At 42.8% G+C, this 20298-nt stretch overlaps 1 protein-coding gene across 1 annotated transcript in view; it reads right to left on the bottom strand.

The window, feature by feature from the left end:
- Nucleotides 1–20298, bottom strand: part of esama (endothelial cell adhesion molecule a) — a 119281-nt gene that overhangs the window by 6182 nt on the left and 92801 nt on the right. Inside the window, exons 2-6 of the mRNA XM_074672738.1 lie at nt 4520–4671; nt 3578–3791; nt 3334–3489; nt 2998–3120; nt 1720–1852 (exon numbers count right to left, since the gene is read on the bottom strand). Of these exons, the coding sequence (XP_074528839.1) occupies nt 1720–1852; nt 2998–3120; nt 3334–3489; nt 3578–3791; nt 4520–4671 (778 nt within the window). The remainder of the gene's footprint in view (nt 1–1719; nt 1853–2997; nt 3121–3333; nt 3490–3577; nt 3792–4519; nt 4672–20298) is intronic.

The raw sequence follows: 20298 nt of genomic DNA, 5'->3' as shown, positions 1-20298 counted from the left end.
AATAAAGAACATTTCTCTTTTGGACTATTGTATGTTCATTTCTGTAATGCAACACTATCAATGTACCAACAGCGTATGGATATAACTTCATGTACGGATAAACTTCTGGGTTCTTAACGACAGGATTAGGGCTATGTTAAAAAAAAGTAATAATAATAATAATAATAGTTAACAAGACTGGTCTCATTAATACAAAAGAAAACAAGTCAGAAATGTACAGTACATTTTCAAGAATAAACTCCTTATCTTGGTCAGTAGCTGTAGGCCATCAGAAGATCTTAGGAGTGGAGTATGAAAAACACGAGATCACGTGTAAATGATTTTGCTGACACCTCACCTCTCCTGGGTGAAGTTGTTTCATATTTCTGTGTTATATTTTATCCATGCTGCAACTTGCAGACGCTTCATTCAAACAAGCGCCCGCTCTGCACAGAGGCCAAAGTAAGTTCCCTTGCACAGAGAACAGATAGTTTTGAGGAAAAAAAACATTTTGTAGTTTAAGCTCTGTTTGTAGCTGGCAGACTACCTTAGTGTGATGGCAGAGAGGTGTCGATTTGTAAAAGCAATCTTCCACTGGTGAGTGATTGATCAGGGAAAGATGAATCTGTGATTACCTTCCACAGATTCCTGCTGAATAGATTCATGCATTTTTATGGTGATGACGCCACCGTGTACTGCTGTGCTGCATCTCTTGTACAAGCTGTTAAAATTTGCTGTGTGCCTTTGGTGGTCCATCAAAACATGCTGCATGAACTGAAACTTGTCTTAGACGCAGACGCAGATAAGACCAAGCTGATGTTTTTAATCTGATCTGAGACCAGGTCTCAGAATGTTCCTGTGCTGTCGACTGCTGATGGAAAGGAGATTGGGCTTGTACACTGTTACAAATACCTGGGCATGCTGGTTGATGACTCCTTGAGTTCTAAACCACATGTGCTATGTTTTTTGAAACAGCTGCGGCTAAGACTGGGTTTTTATTTCAGAAACAGGTTGTGTTATTCTTTTAATCTGAAAGAGCGTCTTATTGCTCCAGCCTGTTCTCCTGTTTTAGATTCTGGAGATCTGTTGTACACGTCTCTGCACAGACTCTCCATAAGGTGGATCCTGCCTCCAGTCCCTCCTTGAGGTTCATAACTAACTGTAAAACTCTGAGCCAACCTTGTACTCTGGGGTAGGATGGCCAGCTTTGGCCACCTAGAGGCTCACATCCTGGTACACTTTCATCAAGGCCGTTCTCGGTCTGCTTCCCTACTTTTATGTTTTCATCATGCAGAAAAGCTGCCTGCCTTTGCCAGGTCTCCCTTGAAAAGGAGGTTTTTAAGCTCAACAGGAACAACCTGGATAAATAAAGGTTAAAAAAAAAAAAAAAGTTTCTTTGCTACCTTTTCAGCGTCCTTGTGTAGCGCACAACAACAATATAACATCACCATAATTATAATTATACTTATCCTATTTATGCTGATGTGCCAAAAAATGAAATAATTCCTATGTAAGAAAGCTAAACTGCAGTCTAACTTCACAAGATGCTCCACGGTCCTGAAGAGGCACTCTCCTGATAGCCTACAGCTGTAGAGGTAAAGTCATGACTTTATTCTTGTAAAGCTGTGACTTTTTTTTCTCACGAGTTACTTTTTTCTTTTCTTTTCTTTTCGCACTATTTAACCTTTCTGAAGTGACAAGGTAGACGTGTGCATAGGAGCAGCAGATACATGAACTCACTTGATGTCATTTGCCATGTCGTCCTCGTTTTCTCTCCTCCTCCTCATCAGGAAGAAGAAGCAGATGACGATGAGGAAGAGAGCGCCAAGCACTGAGCCTACGACAGCACCGACGATCATCCCCACATGGTTGGCTGAGAGGAAAACAAAAGACAAATCATGTCATCACTTCAGCTCAACATCTAAAGCAACAACATGATATCATCACGTTATTTCTAGGGCTGGGCAATGATTAAAACGTTTAATCATAATTAATCGCATGATTTCCCTGATTAATCATAATTAATCGCATTGTGAAAGTGCCATAACATCTGTCATGCAAACACTAAATCAGTACTTGTTATACAGTAATAGTTAAATCACATATGCTGCAAAGTCCTGTACTCATGGTGGATTATGATAAGATAAGACTCCTTATCTTGTCTTGATGTTGGGTTTCTGCTAATAAAATTTTATTAACATTTACGAGTCTAGACCTGTAAATGTTTTTGTAAAGTGTCTTGAAATAAAATTTGTTATGATTTGGCGCTATATAAATAAAGATTGATTGATTGATAGTTCAAATCAAATTTACAAAATGTAAATACAAAATTAAATCTTATTGCCACTGTCAGAGCATTAAAGTGATACTCCAGGATGGAACAAGTTGGGTTCTATCACAAGGTTTAGGGCAGAAATTACCCCTACAGCAGTGTTTTTGTGCAGCAGAAGCCCAGAGCGCTCGCACCAAACACCCCCTCCCTGCTCCTCTGCTGGTTTCCTCTGCACTCAGACAGGGCCATATTTTACTTGACCAAAAACACAAATAAACGGACTCCCACCGAAAAAAATCTGATATCTGTCTGCATTCAGGCTTTATTTAGAGAATATTCGGCGCGTTGCTTTCACACAAAAACACCGCTAAATAAGGCTCTAGTTCTCATTGTGTCTCTTCGTCCCGGCAGACTACCTGCATCTGTTTATATCTGGCACGCCGTGCGCACGGACTGATACACTAAGCGGCGAGGGCCTTTAAGTTCCGTGGCGTTGCCCCTGTTCTCCATGCTTATTTTGGTTACTCATTGTGTTTTTCAGCCAATTTCACTTCCGGTTCCACCGTGGTCGGCAACAGACATTTACAAAATAAAAGCATGTGAGCAACATGCTCTAATGTGCAATAAAATATTCAACGGCATTAGTAGATTGACGGGTTAACGCGAAAATAACGAGTTAACTTTCACAGCACTAGTTATTTCATGTCTGTGCTTTCAATGTTTCTTGAGTTGCCGTGTCTCTGTACAGGAGATGATGTCCAGGTTGATGAAGCAGGTCTCAGAACCGGCAGTGTTGGTGGCCGAGCACACGTATTTCCCCGACATGTTGCTGCTCAGGTTGCTCAGCCTCAGGGTCCCCGCCTTCTCGTCTGAAACAGGTCAGACACCATAGGTCATCGGTCACACACACACACACACACACACACACACACACACACACACACACACACACACACACACACACACACACACACACACACACACACACACACACACACACACACACATGTGAGTCCAGGAGTCTTCGAAAGGAGACCTCAGAGGGGGGATTGAGGACAGGTTAGTGTGCAGACTCCACTCACTGAGCATGGGCGAGAAGAAGACCTCTGAGGTGGGACTGCTTCTCTTCCACTTGTACACAGGGATGGGTGTCCCAGAGCTGGACTTACAGGTCAGAGTCACGTTCCCCTTCAGGATGGGTTTCCCTGATAGAGAGCACTTGGGAATGCTAGGAGGCACTGGGACAAGAAAGATCAGGTGATATTAAACGAGATTGTCAATATTCAGAGACAAACCCAGGAAACAAACAGGATGTGCCCGTCTCACCCTTTACGTTCAGCAGCAGAGTGTTGGTGTGACCAGGATTGTTGGGGATGATGACCTGGCAGAGGTAGCGTCCTGAATCAGACTCCTGGGTGTTGTTGATGTACAGCGACATGTCAAGTGACGGCATGGTGGCTGTGAAACCAACACGGCCTGTGAACTGAGGGCTGCTAAAGCTGGTGGAGCCTTTGGTGAAGGAGATGATCTGGGAGGGGACCTGGGGGACCGTCAGAGGTTTAACAGATCAGAAGTGAGCGGTGCCACAAGTCAGAGAGTCAGAGGGGTCTTTCCTTACATCTATGGCATGTTGAAAAGTATTGTTTGGCTTTTATTGGATGTTTGGTTGAGTGCTTGACACACTACATCGAACAACCTGCAACATTACTCCCACCCAGCTGATAAACTCTCTGAACGAGCCCCTTTCTGAGCATCTGTGGCTCTCCTTAGCTTCCAGAGACCACCATGGACTTTAGCCTCTGTACATAAACTGCTAAGCTAAACTAGGCCCCTTCAATGTTGATGATTACAGCAGCACAGGCAAGCGAGATGTATGGTGAACAGGTGAGCAGGGTGAGCAGGAACCCTGATGTGAAGCAGAGAGGAAGAGGGGTATAAAAGAAGACCCACATTAAAGAGGATAAACACTGAGCATCCAACCATCACTGTGTTGATGATCTGCAGTCATGTGGTTACCGAGAGGAAATAATGCTGAGCTTGTACAGAGGCTCTAAGCCCTTTGGATTATATTAGGAGGGTTTACAAAGGTATAGCTTTGTCAGATTAACAGTTTAAGAACAAACACCCTTTGTTGTTTTGTAATCCCTGATATTATAGCCACAGACGGCGCGGTGCAGAGGCCATGGCTCAACTGCAGACACTGTTGGCTGAACATGATTAGAAGCAGAGTGTCTTCTTCGCTCTGAGAGCTGTGCTCCCGTCTCTTACCTGCTGTGCATTGTCAGAGACAAAGTTCCAGAGGATCGTGTTGGCGCCCAGGTCTCCACCTGGAGCGGGAGTGTACGTCGCTCTCAGCACCACCTTGTCGCCTTTGATGACGTCCTTGATCTTTTCAGGCAGCTCGATCTGAGCCCATACACCTGCACAGAGGAAGACAGAAGAGAGGACAGGTATCAGCCCCCTGGGATCATCCATACTGAGACACAGCAGCAGACAGCTGCCCAGATGGAGTCTGGTCCTGGTTAACACTTCTGCCTGGTAGACTTTCATCTGCCTGCTGTCACCTCTCGATGCCTGCTGCCTTCACTCACTGTGTCCTGTGGTTTCTTTACCATGACCAGTTCGTTAATGGTATGTTTGTTGTTCAGTGGGACTTGTTTGAGCAGCCCAGAAACTACATAAACATGCAATTAGAGTGTGTGCAAAAAGAAGTCACCCCCAGGTCTTCAAGGAGGCAGGACTCCTGGAGTTAAACAAACTCAGTCAGAGTTAAGTGTACTGTGTCTGTTTGACCAGAGAGGGGCAGCAGAGAGCTGGTGCACAGCTGCAGCTCACAGTAGCAGAGAGGAGGTTCATCCTGCCTGGGTTTTTTTCCAGTGTAGTAAGTGTTTTGTGTGTTTCCTGCAGGATAAGGTGAAGTGTCAGCAGTCAGTCAGAGCGGCGCTGTGTGAGGTGACAGAGCAGTGTGTGTTTGTGCTCAGCGTGTGTGACGCTGCTGGTGTTTACAGTAAACAACAAGTCGACTCCGTCATTTGGTGGGAAAGTACTGTCTGTTGAGTCATGAGTGAGTTTGTACATGTCTGTCCTCTACTGAACACATGATCTGAGAGGAATGAAAGGAGTGACATGATGAAAACAGGAGGAGCACGATGACTGTCTGTCTCATATGTGATCTGCTTATCCTCTTTCACAGACTCTCCTCTTCTCATCTCTTCATTAACCTTTGCCTCTCTTACTAGACAGGACTTCTCTGGGACACACTCCTCTCAACAAGAACGACATGAAAAACATGCACCTGGTTTGATCCATAAACAGAGTGGCGCTCTCTTGTTTTCTCATGTGGACTGTCCATAGGCTGCTGGTTTAAAGCTAAAGCTCTGTTCATCCTGCAGAAACTCAACAACTCTTCAGCTTATGTCTTTAAATAAACAGATTTATCAGGATGTGAAAATGTGAGGGTTCAAAAACACATCAGTGAACATAAGACCAGATTAAAGTGATGAAAAGGAGCAGAAAAGACAAAACAAAATAAGGCATACATTTCATACAGAATGCTGAATCAGAAATATTCGGGGCTAAAAATGTTATCATATCAAAACAGTCTGAATTTGAAAAAGACCCCTGATCAAATCCAGATCCTGATCCTGTCATAAACCCATCCTGGCATGTTTCCCTGTATCGCCCCCTAATGGAGAACATAGTCCTCACTCAGAAGCCAAGTTTGCTGATGTTCACACAGCAAGAAACACTACAGAAATCTGAAACCTTATCGAGTGCTTTTGTCTCATTTTCAGTAGAAAATCTGAGCCACATTTACCTGACCAGTCCAGAAAAAATGTCCGATTTTATCTTATTCAAAGACAAAAATGAGCTCTGAATTGTCTGTAACAAGTTAAAAAATTCTGCCAATGCAACAAGAGAAAAGTTTCTTGTATAAAGACCATATTCTTAACAGTTAGCGCTACAGCCTCACAGCAAGAAGGTCACTGGTTTGATTCCCAGCTCGGCCGGTGGGCCTTTCTGTGTGGAGTTTGCATGTTCTCCCCGTGCATGCATGGGTTCTCTCCGGGTTCTCCTATTTCCTCCCACAGTCCTAAAACATGCTCACCAGGCTAACTGGTCACTCTAAATTGCCCATAGGTGTGAGTGTGTGTGTGTGTGTGAATGGTTGCCTGTTTCTGTGTCACCCCTGTGATTGGCTGGTGACCAATGTGTACCCTGCCTCTCGCCCAATGACAGCTGGGATAAATTTTTGCAGTGTGTAGAAAACTGACCACTGATCAATAGGTAAGGTGAGCTGATGGAAACACAAACAGGTTAAGGCCTTACTGACCTGGGCCAAACTGTACTGATCCATACGGTAACGCTTGAAGCAAATTTGGGTTTTATTGTCCGGGCATGAGGTGCTTCCTCCTTCCTGTCTGTCAGGTGACAGCTCATTCAGATGATCTTACTGCAAAAAGTCTCTGAATTATAAAAGCCTCTGAATTGTAAAAGTATCTGAATTATAAAAGCTGTCACGCGTCAAAAAGCGTGTTATTTTCAACCACGGTATGATTCCAGATGTTTTTGCTGAATCTCATCAAACACTGGGCCTTTTTCTTTGTGCATTCATACTCTCATGCCACTCGGCTTCCCTCATGCCCCTCCGTTTTCAATTCTCCAAACTTCCTGTGGACAGGATTTCTCTCCCTTCAGCAGCTCAAAGATTGGAGAAGGTGCAGCTGGGTCCATTTAAATCAGTGTCACAGCGCTGCCAGCACTTAGTTGATGTGTGTGTTCGTGTTTGTCAGATAGCACGCCATGTGGAAATGTGGCAGGTGTGTGGCACAAAGTAAAACTTTAATAAGGTTTCTGTGTGTGTGTGTGTGTGTGTGTGTGTGTGTGTGTGTGTGTGTGTGTGTGTGTGTGTGTGTGTGTGTGTAACTAACTTTGTGGCAATGTAAATGTGAAAAGATGAGAGTCCACACACAAATACACTCCTGATTCATCGCTCTGCAGCCACACATATATCACACACACACACACACACACACACACACACACACACACACACACACACACACACACACACACACACACAAATGCACCCAGCATGCTATATTCACTGACTTCTCCTGCAGCAGGGAAAATGAAACGTTTCCTCTAATTAGTCGCGCTGTTCTGGTGTCACAAGTGTCACCAACAAGAAAAGTCTTCGTGCACAGGAAGTGATGCAATCACATGTAAGTGCACAGCCCAATCTGGAAGTGTGACAGAGTTTTCTGTCCGGTCTAATTCGGTGAAACCTCTTCACTTCTCTCCAGCTCCTCACTACAAAGGACAAACTGGGTCCTCTGATGTCACGGAGCGTGACTTTTGCGTATTGAAGTCCTCAGACTTTAAACAGCTGCCTCAGGCTTTCAGCGCCAGCATCTCGTAAAACATGCTGCTTTAAATTCGCAATGAAAATGTGTTTTAGAGGGACGTCACTTTATAAACCTCACCTGTAAAGGGTTAAGGGTCAAACTGATTAACAGGATCAGATCAGGTAAAAACAGATCAGGAAAGCATGTTACCCACTACACTGAGCTCAACCACTGATTCCCAAAGTGAGGGTCTGTCTGGAGACCTGTGAAACACCGAAAGGCGGGTTGCTAATGTCCTTCAAAAAGATAAGATTATTGATTTTTGTAAAAATAGAAACACAAATAGAAGTAAAAATTGATCTAAAAGTATGCAAACAGGAAGTGTTAGAATTTTTGTTACATTTTTTATCAAATATCCCTGAGATAACTAAACCAGGATAACATCAGTAGAAACTGATTCATTAGGAAACAGCAGAGTGCGAGCACAGATAATCTGATTTTATACACTGCAAAAAAACCTCGTATCCAGTGTTTTTGTCTTGTTTTCGGTAAAAAGGTCTTCTTCGACTAAATGTGAGCCACATTCACCTGCCAAGTCCAGAAAAATGTCTGATGTTAGGAGATCCTACTGATGACCAAATACGATTTGAAGTAACCGTCAGCTTGTAACAGAGTTTTCTCACATTGCTGGCACTAACTTTCACCAGGCCTGAACGGTTTGCCGTCTTCATTTTCTCAAATGTTCCTGTGCACAGAGTGCAGACGTGGATTTAGTGTCATGGATCACGTCTTGACTGTTGAGCGCCACAGAATGCATGTGTCTGAACTGTCTTCTCTCCATTGCTGTTAAAGGGCCAGTTGTGCATTTGTTCCCTGCTCAGACGTTGGCTGAGATGTCAAAAAAAGAAAAACGAAACGCTGCAGATGATGCTCCAACAGGAAAGTCATAGAGGCCACATGAAGTCTGACACCAGAGCAACATGTTGACTGAGCTGAGTTATTTTTGAGCTGAAGTGAATTCCCGATGGTTGAGGTTTTCTGTCATGTTTCAGGCTGATTGAGTCGTCCATTCACCTTAAATCCCTGACATATTGGCATGATCGACCCTTACCCATGGTCCTAAAACTCCTGCTGTGATGCGGGCAACCCACAACTCGGAAATGTTCCAGTTGAAATCTTTGAGTTCTGACTGAAAGCATTCCAGACAATTTACAACTTCAGCTTAAGCGTGAGGAATTATGGGATGTAAAGCAAACCAACATGGCGGACATTAGAAGCATAATTCTTAACCATTTCAATCACCAAAGCAGCCTGAAACTTGCTCATTTGAGTGAAACAGAGGAGGGGAAACGACGCCTAAGGTAACAGAAGTTCATACTTTATATTTTATTGTTGTTTTATTGAAACATATTTTGTATTGGTCAATGCACTGAAAACTAGCTAACTGCAGAGCAGCTGCCCATGATGTCTCCACATTAGCAGATGAACATCGTTAGAGCAATATCAACTTTTTCCAACGTTAGAGCGACAAGAGCAGCCATCTGAGGCATGTATGGCATCTGAAGGCCACCGGCTCATGAGTCAGATCCAGTCTGCCGATGTTCAGTAAGTGAACAGTGGACCGGCAGTTCACACTAGTACAGAGTTGTGTGTGTAACATTATGACTGCAGCATGCGAACATGACTTCACATTATTGTCTATTTCTCGCTGTGTGTCATGTGCAGCGGCATGTGAAAACCATCACCGGACACAAAGCCAGGAAGACTACGGGGGGGGGGGGGGGGGGGGGGGGGGGGGGGGCAGTGGAAAAGGCAAATGAGTTTAACACCTTCTTCAACAGGTTTGACCCCCCCCCACTCAGGGCACCATGGCATCCTCCCTTCCCCTCACCACTGCTGATCTCCCACCTCCCACCTCCTACCTGTCCCCCTCCAGACAGCCCAGCACCCCCTCTGGACAAAGGACAAAGCAGGATGCACTTTCTGAGGAGGCTGCGTTCCTTTAACATCTGCAGGAAACTCCTGTGGATGTTCTACCAGTCTGTGGTCGCCATCGTCCTTTTCTACTCTGTGGTGGAAGCACATCAAAGAGGGACTCCTCCAGACTGGACAAGCTGATCAGACGGGCCGGCTCTGTGGTCGGTATGAAGCTGGACAGCCTGGTGACGGTGGCAGAGAGGAGGACTATGGACAAACTGCTGGCCATTCTGGACAACATCAGCCACCCTCTGCACACTGTCCTCAGCAAACAGAGAAGCCTGTTCAGTGCCAGGCTGCTGCTCCCTAGATGCAGCACAAACAGTCTTAAAAACTCCTTTGTCCCTCGCGCCATCAAACTGTACAACTCTGCACTTGGAGGGTGTAGGAGGGGGGTGGGAGGACAGGGGAGGAGTGAAATAGATCTGTATGGACCACAACAAATCCCAACTGACTGCAATAACAACCCTGAGTTTATTGCTGTATTTTACTTTCTTATCGTCACTTTAACTGCTGTTGTCACTTTATCTGCTGTTGTCACTTTAACTGCTGTTGTCACTTTAACTGATGCTTCAGTGTTGAGTGTTTAGTAGTTTATTTATAGCAATTATTCCACCTGGTTAGTGCTTATGTTAATTATCTCATTTTTATATTTTTACAAACATTTTAACTTTTACTTGTGGTTTACACTGGAAATCCCCATTGCTATCATTATTATTATCAATATTATTATTATTATTATTATTATTATTATTATTATTATTATTATTATTATTATTATTATTGTTATTATTATTATTATAATTGTTATTATTGTTGTTGATTTTATTATTATTATCATTATTATTATCATTATTATTACTATTATTATTATTATTATTGGTATTATTATTACTATTATTATTAATTTTATTATTATTATTATTATTATTATTATTTGTATTATTATTGTCATTATTTTTATTATTATTATTGCTGTATAGAACCTGTGTTTTTCTTTATCTTCTTTCTACTCTTATCTATTCTGCACATCTTTTTTGTACTACGGTGTTACTTGCTGCTGGAATCTGAATTTCCTGAGGGTACCCTCCCAAAGGATTAATAAAGTTCCTATCTAATCTAATCTAATCTAATCTATCGTTCAGGCAGTGATGTGGCGTCACCTGGAGTACATTGATCTGGTACGAGTTTATGGGCAGGAAGTTACGAGTTTGTCCGCCATCCCAGTGCACCGTCACTAGTTTCAGGTCAGTTACAGGTCGCCTGGAATGCAGCATCGCCGAAAATGAAATGTTTCATGTCTTTTTAGTTTGTGTTAAAGATGAATGTTACAGTGTTTGTAATTTCATAAGGCCTTCTGTTAACTTAAAAGAAGGAGGCCTTCTGATTTCCCGTTTGACATGATTTAAGGAAAAAACTGAAAAAACTCCCCTCCCTCTGTTTGTATTTGACAAATGGCACCCTGCATGGACTGATCTGTGAAGTCTTCCATAGCATTTAAATGGTAATGGTAAATGGACTTGAGCTTATATAGCACTTTTCTAGTCATAGACCACTCAAAGCGGCTTTACACCACAGGTCACACTTACCCATCCACACCCATTCGCTCTCACATTCACACACTGATGGATCCAATTTTTACTATGTTAGCTATCCATCAGTATGTCTAACACATTCATGCCCTTTCATACCCATTCACACACCACTGACACAGCAGTGGGAGCAACTTGGTGTTAAGTGTCCTGCCCAAGGACACATCGCCATGTGTCACCCAGAGCTGGGCTTGAACCTGCAACCTTCCAATCATCGACCAAGCGCATTCTTCAACTGCGCCACCAACACAGTAATGGCGTTTGTGATGGGAGAGGAATAAACGCGTCACTTTCAGCAGGTGGACTCATCAGAAGGACTTCCACTGACTGGTCTGACGACTTTAAGCTCCAAGTTTAGAGTTTTTGTCTGTGTTTGTTTTAAAAATAGGGTCAGACATCACTGTGTTCAGAGCAAAGAGCTCATTCTCATGAATCACCCTGCTTTATCATCTATAAATGGGAGCATGAGTTACAAAATAAATATGCAGAACTGGGGGAGATGTCAAGGTAGAGACTGAGACTCAGGAAAACGTTAAATAAACTGTGAAAGGAGAGCAATCACACATTTATTTCTTTACAATCAGGACTGAACACAACAGGATGGTTGGGCCTTTGCTCATGCTGACAGAAACAGAGGTGTCTCTGCGCTTTCTGCAGGTGTTAAAATGAGATCTTCTACACTCTGGGGAAAGTCGTCTTTTGTCTCTGGAAATAAGACTGAGAGTAAAAGCTTGTCTTTGACAAACACAGAGCTACCGGCCACCCTCACTTAGGGGGAAAGTTTCAGCGTCTGAAACCCAGAGCTGCTGGGAACTGCTCCTCAGTTTTTATCAGAAGTGTCGCACTTAAACTTCTTAATGATCGTCACACGACTCTACCCATGGATAAACCAGAAATAAAAGTCTTTTTGCTCAGCCAGGAAATGCTCCTTTGACTTTGAGAAAAGAATAAATTAGAAAACTTTCAAGGACATGTTTGTGTGCTTTGGGATTTGAGGTTGAACAGATATTTAGAGGACTGACAGTCACTTGTGTTGAGGAAATTTCAGGAAATTCATAATAATAATAATAATCTTATATTTTAGGATTTATAATCATTGTTGACAGCTGGATAATAAACTGTAGTTTGACAGAAAATGAAATTGTTTCTTTTAATCATCATTTAAAAATTCACTGGATATTTTCTTCTCCACATTGAGTCTTACATTTGATCATTTGATCATAACCCCAACTCCAAACCAACTTTTTCACCGACTTATCAAAGTAAAAACTGGATTTAGAATATTTATCTTTGAGGGGTGTAACAGTACACAAAAATCACAGTTCGGTACGTACCTTGGTTTTAGGGTCACAGTTCGGCAAATTTTTAGAACAGTATGGAACAACGTAAAACCATTTGCTTGTTTAGCATGTTTACTAACCCAAAAACTTGCCATTATACAGCGAGGGGGGAGGCTCTTCAAGCTCCGGTTGGTCGTTAGCAGTAGCCATGATGCACAATTCAGACAAAAGCTCCTGTGGCTACAGAAGCTCTTTGATATTCATCTTCTGATTGGCTCACCGTGAGACGTCACGTCCACATGATATGCACATGATCGCAAAGCACAATTCACAGACCACTTTCCTCATGAATATTAAAACGCCTTCGCTGCTCAGCCAATCATGAATATCAAAGAGCCATGTGCAGCGGCTAACGTAAACTTGCTGTACTCGTTTGAATAAAGCACTGTACCAAATCTAACGGCCTTATGGAGCAGTTCGGCACAGATACACCCCGATACACCCCTATTATCTTTACATAAGAACAAGCAGACACCTTTATGCCGCTCACAGTTTAAAACCAGAGCTTTAGGATCAGTAACACTATGACAGAAAAGGGGTCTAAATCCACTCACACTGCTGGATAAATGATGGCATAGAGGGAACTGTGAGAGGACGAGATACTGTGTCGGTGATAAGAAGACCTCCCATCTATGGAGCAGTTTTCCCTGAGAAGGTGAAAGAAGCATCAAGCTAATTAGTCACTGAGAAGCAGCTCTCTGGATGGATGGATGGATGGATGGATGATGAATAGATGGATGGATGGATGGATGGATGGATGGATGGATGGATGGATGGATGGATGATGAATAGATGGATGGATGGATGAATGGATGGATGGATGGATGGATGGATGGATGGATGGATGGATGGATGATGAATAGATGGATGGATGGATGGATGGATGAATGGATGGATGGATGGATGGATGGATGGATGGATGGATGGATGGATGGATGGATGGATAATGAATAGATGGATGGATGGATGGATGGATGGATGGATGGATGGATGGATTGATGGATGATGAATAGATGGATGGATGGATGGATGGATGAATGGATGGATGGATGGATGGATGGATGGATGGATGGATGGATGGATGGACGGATGGATGGATGGATGGATGGATAGATGGATGGATGGATGGATGGATGATGAATAGATGGATGGATGGATGGATGGATGGATGGATGGATGGATGGATGGATGGATGATGAATAGATTGATGGATGGTGAATAGATGGATGGATGGATGGATGGATGGATGGATGGATGGATGGATGGTGAATAGATGGATGGATGGATGGATGAATGATGAAAAGATGGATGGATGGATGGATGGATGGATGGATGGATGGATGGATGGATGGATGGATGGATGGATTGATGGTGAAAAGATGAATAGATGGATGGATGTATGTATGGATGGATGGATGATGCATGGATGGATGGTTGATGAATAGATGGATGGATGGATGGATGGATGGATGGATGGATGGATGGATGATGAATAGATTGATGGATGGTGAATAGATGGATGGATGGATGGATGGATGGATGGATGGATGAACTGATGGATGGATTGATGGATGGATGGATGGATGGATGGATGGATGGATGGATGGATGAACTGATGGATGGATGAACTGATGGATGGATGGATGGATGGATGGAATGATGAATAGATGGTGAAAAGATGAATAGATGGATGGATGGATGGATGGATGGATTGATGGATGGATGGATGGATGGATGGATGGTTAATGAACAAATGGATGGATGAATGGATAGATGACTGGGTGGATAGATGGATATATGGGTTGATGTACTGAATTCAAAGAAGACATGTCACATGACACCCATCAAACTGTGCTGCTCAAAGGGAAAGTTCAGATCTCAGTCATGGGGCTGTGTCAGACACTGCTGGATGGATTGTGTGGATCCATCTCAGTCTTGGGAGGAAATGCTCTGGAAAACGTCAAACAGCTCTCAGTTTTTAAATTAGAAATAAATGTGGGGTCCCAAAAAACAAAGCAGTCCTTATGAGCTCTGCAGGAAAACTGTGCACATGTATCGTTGCAGGAAATCCAGTGTTTTGTCTTCAGCAGCAGTTTTTGTCCTGTGATGTGCAAACAGGACTCCAGACAGACATTTTGGAAAATGGGCCAAATCTTCATCCCCTCATTAGTGTGGCTGATCAGCCTGCCACGTTTCTGCTCCACAAAAATGTTGCCAAGTGCTGCTCAAAAAGATTTCCTGACAGAAATCCTCCTGACTCAGAGGACAACGCACAGCACCGGGAAAGGACGAATGAATGAATGAATAGAGAGATGGAAAATGGAGGGATGAATAGAGGAATGAGTAAGGACACGCGGGCTCTTCACTCTTAATTTGGCGCTGGGTGCTTAATCTTCTCTCTGTGGCAGGTCTGAGATCAGCTCTGGGCTTCATGGAGATTGTCTTTAAATACTCGGTGGTGACTGATGGAGGGGCAGATGCAGCAGGAGCGCTCAGTGTGCAGAGGAACGACAGAGTAATGAGGTCTGGATGGCTCCCACTGGGGATAATGGAGCCATTTCACTAAGTCTGATTTAACAAGGTGTTTCATGGACGACCTTTTATTCACATTCCTCCCAGTCTGTGTGTAAGGCTGCACATGTCGCTGTGATCGTCTGTGTGAAGGACTCAAAGAGTGGGCTTAGAGAATAGAGAGCGGCCTTTCTGCTTTCTGATATTCAAACATGGATTTAAAGTAAAATGATTGATGTTTATACTAAACCTGTACAGATTTTCAGTCCTCTACACATTCATATTCATATGTTGTAAAAAAAAAATAGCAGGAGATCTTCAGACCAGAAATGATGAGGTCATCACATAAAGGTCTCCTTAAGCCCCGTTTCCACCAAGTGGACCGGTATAGATTAGGGCTGAGTATTAGCAAGAACCTAACGACACCATGATGACTTGGGTTACGTTAAGAAAATACCATGATATCATAATATTGTGATATGTTGGGATATTTTATAAAGTTAACTATTTGATTAGGAACAACTTTTCTATTTTATTAAGTTTGAAATAAAGTCAGATCCAGTGTTTCATACTAACACTTGAAAACATAAAGAGCATCAAGTTTGTCACTTAAACTACTGTGACATTAAACTTAAGTTAGAAAAAAACATTGGGTGAAAGTTCTGGTCAGTTGGTGAAACTGATAAATATCACTTGGTGTAACCAATGCTATTCATAAAAATGTAATATTGCACAAACCATGACTATGATTATTATTTTATCAGTCTACTACACTGTAAAATTAACTTCTTTTGATTTTAAACTGACTGACCCAAGAATAGAGAAAACATTACTGTCTACTGCATCAAAATCCACATCATCAAGTTTAGGAAAAAATATTTTGGATATACTTTGAGATTATATTTACTATACAGTTTATGGCCAACATACAGCAGAGTAGCTCTTCAGCGCCATCACCTAAAATATGAACTTTTAATTTTAACAAAAATATTGAGATTAAGAGTTAAAATATATATATATATATATATTTCATCACAGGTCACAGTATCGCAATATGTTGCCATAATGATATTTTTTCTCACCTCTAGGATGGGTTAGGGTTAGGGATCCGTACGGTCTGGTACGGGTTGGATCAGTTAACCATGATCCATAGCAGCACAACACAGCATACTCTGCTAATAAATCCATCACAGGAGAAAAAAGCAACACAGTAAACAAAAAGCAACGATGAAGACATCCAGCAATTTGTCTTCTTGGTGATTGGCATGTGGCTCTTTGTTACAAAGAACAATCAAGCTTTGTTTCAGTTAAGGAATACAACAGCTGCTGTGGGATGGGAAGTGACAAATCTTTCCACCAACCAACAGACTGCAGTGTTGTAGCTCCACCCTCTGGGGTCTGATTGGTTTGTCTCCCACCCCAACAGAAGGGTACCAAAAAGTGGGGATAGTACAGGTTGGTGATTTGGGGATGTGCCCTGGTTACAGCCAAAGGAAACACTACAAAATGTTAGCTGTACTGACATGAACAGAACTGAACCACTTGATGGAAATCGAGCTTAACTGGTTCATGACACCATAGAGGGGTGGACCTAGAACACCAAGGTCTGTCCTAAGCTGTGACAGGCCTCCAGAAGGCTGGCCAATCAGAGAGAAGGGGGTTTGCGGCACATAAAGTCTTAAAGAGACAGCAGCTAAACTAAGTATTTCACACAGAGGCCCCAGAGGGACAGATTGAAGGCTATAAAAAAACAGTACCCCCTCTCTGTAAAGTCAGTGTAAGCTGCTGAAAGTCCAACTATAGGCTATGGTGTTCAAACAGAGGATATAGGCCTTGCTAAGATGAGATCAGCCCAACTGTAATGGGAATGTTGTTTGGAACAAGGGAAAACCTTTCTCTACCTATCACCAGTTGATCTGGACAGGACTGGCGTTTTCAAAAAGATCCTGGGTTCAAATATTCTTCAGCTGACCAAAACACAGTAATCACGTAGCAGTCAAGTTATTGTTTGAATAAAGTCAGCTCTTAGCTATCGTCAGGTGTGGCGCCCCCTGTTGACCTCCCTGATTTATTCCATAGTACAGTTTCTCGTCCTGCTCTTTCCGAGCAGACAAACGGAGGGTCATTAGGGATCCTTTGGAGCAGCAATAAGCTCAATCCTCAGTCTGACACCCACCCCTGGACACAGAGGAAGTCTTCATGATGACTCTCTTGTATGTTTTCTCCAGTCACAGAGAGGCATCGATATTTTTCACTCAGTTTTATCACCAGATACGGAAATCTCTTCCAACTGAGTGGAGCAGCAGAGGACTGATGATCTGCACGCTAAATGTCTGCTTTCATCAAAGAAGCCTGGTGGCTTGGAAAACAAGAACTCACTGCTTATTGAAACTGTACTGTTGGATTAGAGTCCAGTTTTGGGCTGGGACAGAAACCATTACATCAGTGCTGAAAAAAAACACAGATGAAAGTGACACGTGAGTCCTCGGCTGAGCATCGAACCTCTGAGCCAAGAGTGTGTTTAGTACACATGAGTTGGTTGGCGTTCGTCTGAGCACCATGGAGGCACAACAGAGACAGTTCTTCCCCTTGATGAAAACAGTTTGTAGTGTGTGTGTGTGTGTGTGTGTGTGTGTGTCTGTCTCCTAATTACAGGAAGCACTTCAGATGCAGCCTGTTTACTTCTGCAGGGCTCTCTGCAGATGAAGTAGAAGACAAGCGACCTTTGAAGGGTGTGACCTGAACAAACATCTTTCATGCTGAACAGATGGGTGGAGTGGGTTGGCCACTTCCTCCCTACTATCTCAGATTCTTCAAGAAAACTCCTGGGGCGAGTGTGAATGCTCCACAAACACTTTTCATGGTGAAGGAGGGGGCTGGAGGAAAATCTAGCTCTGCATCGGTCCCATTAAAGAATGGGAGTAAAGAGCCGGGGGGACGACAGGATGGGAGCCGGAGTGATGAAAGGGGAAGGGGAGAGGAACGATGATCTAATCTGGACCGTCAGCAGAGAGGAGGGTTTCAAAGATGTCCCTTTCTGAGTCCTCTCTCTGGAGACAGGGCGGGGACATGATACTGTAGAGTAGGACTCCTGGGACACTTTATCCTGGCCTCAGCAGATCTCACCTCTGATTGGTGGATCGTCCGTGGGATAAAGTATGTAAGTCTTCTGAAGGTCTTCATATTTACACATCACAAACTCAAATCTTATCAGGAGCATGTGTCTGACTTGTTTTTAAAATCTAGACTTCATGTAGGCCACATTCACTTGACGAGTCCAGATCAGCTTTGAATTTCAGGTTATAATGATAATCAGAGGAAAACCATTGAACACACGGACCCAGTGTTAGAAGAACATGGTCAGCAGGACCTGTGGGGGCTCTGGGGCCGGGGCTGGAAATACTTTGAATATTGAGAAGGAGGGATTTCCCAATCAGCATTGCTGGCCCCTGATCCAGATCCCGTTTTATTGAATATGTGCGGATACTGAGTCCCGATCTGATACTTGGCTTTGCCTCAATAATAATTGTACAAGAGGTCAGAGAGCTGAGCAGCATGCTTCTTAGTTTTGTTTCTTACAAAGAAAAAACAACAAATGTAAATTTCTCTAGATTATTTACCTGAGCTTAGTTTATCTACTTTTGCTGTGAAAATCAATAATTTCATATCCTCTCCTGAATGAGACCCATAAACTCATGCGCATGCAATACAGCACTCAAATATGTGAGGCTGCTCTGAATGCAACTCTTGCAAAGAGTTGCTAGCTTAGCAACCTTAACGCCATATCGAGCAAGTTTCAGTGACTGTTTTATTTTGATTTAAAAAAAAGATAATAGCAATACATTTCAGGGTTTTTTCTGGAGTTTTGGAGACTCTCGAACCGCTTGAGGCTGACTCCAGAAGTAATAGAAACCACAAACACACCAACCCCCCCCCCCCCCCTTTTTTTTCACAGCATAAATAAACATATTTACATCCTGATACAAAAACTGTCCCCATCTGAAATGCTTATTTGTCTAACAGTGCACAATGTGCAGGGTGAGCAATGTTTTTCCAACTTAGCACTTTAGACAATACTAAGATATCGAGTTCAGCCAATCAGAGGTGGGGCTCAGCTGATTGACAGGCGGGCACCCTATAGCTGTTTGTTTGTGTGGAGGCTCAAAGCCCGCCTTAATCCCAACATAGCCCTTGTCGAGAATTTGCTTCAAAACTCAGGTTGTGTCTGAAATCACCCACTGATTCCCTGCTCACTACTCACTATAGTGAATTAGATGTAGTGGACCACACGGTCCACTCAATCAGCTAAATTAAAACAACATTTCAGACACTACTCACTCTCGCCAGCCGCTGACAGTGACGTAATTACTCTCCCGTCGCTGGAGGCTGGGGATTTACAGTTTTCTCAAACACTGCAAAACGGTTTTTATTTCAGTGATAACTAATGTCATACTGAGCGTCTTTTCTGCAACAGCCAAATATAACAGAATCATTTATTACACATTATTTTTTGAATAGATAAACCATGTATTTGCACAGCAAGTTATGCTGTGTTTGAGTTGATGGTACAATTGATGGTTTAGTGGTTAACGTCCGTGTTGTTTGTTTCTCTGCTCGAAGTTGTGTGACACGGTTGTCCAAAAGCTAAACAGAGAGCTTACTGTTATGCTCTGACAGTTTTTAATTTTGTTTTATTTTATCAGTAATTAGCAATCATGTAATCAGCCATTCCTTCTGTTTGAACTGCAATGCATGATGGTATATATTGCTCATGTAGTGAGCATTGCTTTTCAAAATGCATTGTGGGATACATTGAGTGGACTATATAGTGAATGACCATGCTCACTCAGATTTCAGACAGCACTACAGAATGTGGATAGGGAGTGATTTTGGACACAGCCGTGGTTTCAGAAACAGAAGGGTGACATCACAGAGACTGCCTCCGATTATCAAACAATCTATGATGCAAATGAATCGCTCGTGCATCTGTCTCTGTTACGGTCACTGTTACAGGTACCGAGCCCGGATAAAGCGGGAGTTGATGTTTTGGCATAAATAAAAATAAAGAAAAATAATAATGGTAACGAAAAACAAAAACATGAACCAAGAGTAGTTCTTTGCATAATTATGTTGCTATTTTACTCACTTGTTGTCTCCCATATGATGTTATTCCTCTCTCCTACAATGCTCAATCCAATTACAGGCAAAAGGTCAACTGTGCAAACAAAGGGATGACACCATTTAGAGACTTCCGGTACAGCCAATAGCTACTTTTCTTA

The sequence above is a fragment of the Halichoeres trimaculatus genome, unplaced genomic scaffold (assembly GCF_033239565.1).
Source record: "Halichoeres trimaculatus isolate MK-OKI-2021-1 unplaced genomic scaffold, fHalTri1.1 fHalTri1_scaffold_6, whole genome shotgun sequence".
Taxonomy (NCBI): domain Eukaryota; kingdom Metazoa; phylum Chordata; class Actinopteri; order Labriformes; family Labridae; genus Halichoeres; species Halichoeres trimaculatus.
The sequence above is the reverse complement of the archived record's forward strand: the minus strand, read 5'-3'. Positions and strand labels throughout refer to the sequence as shown.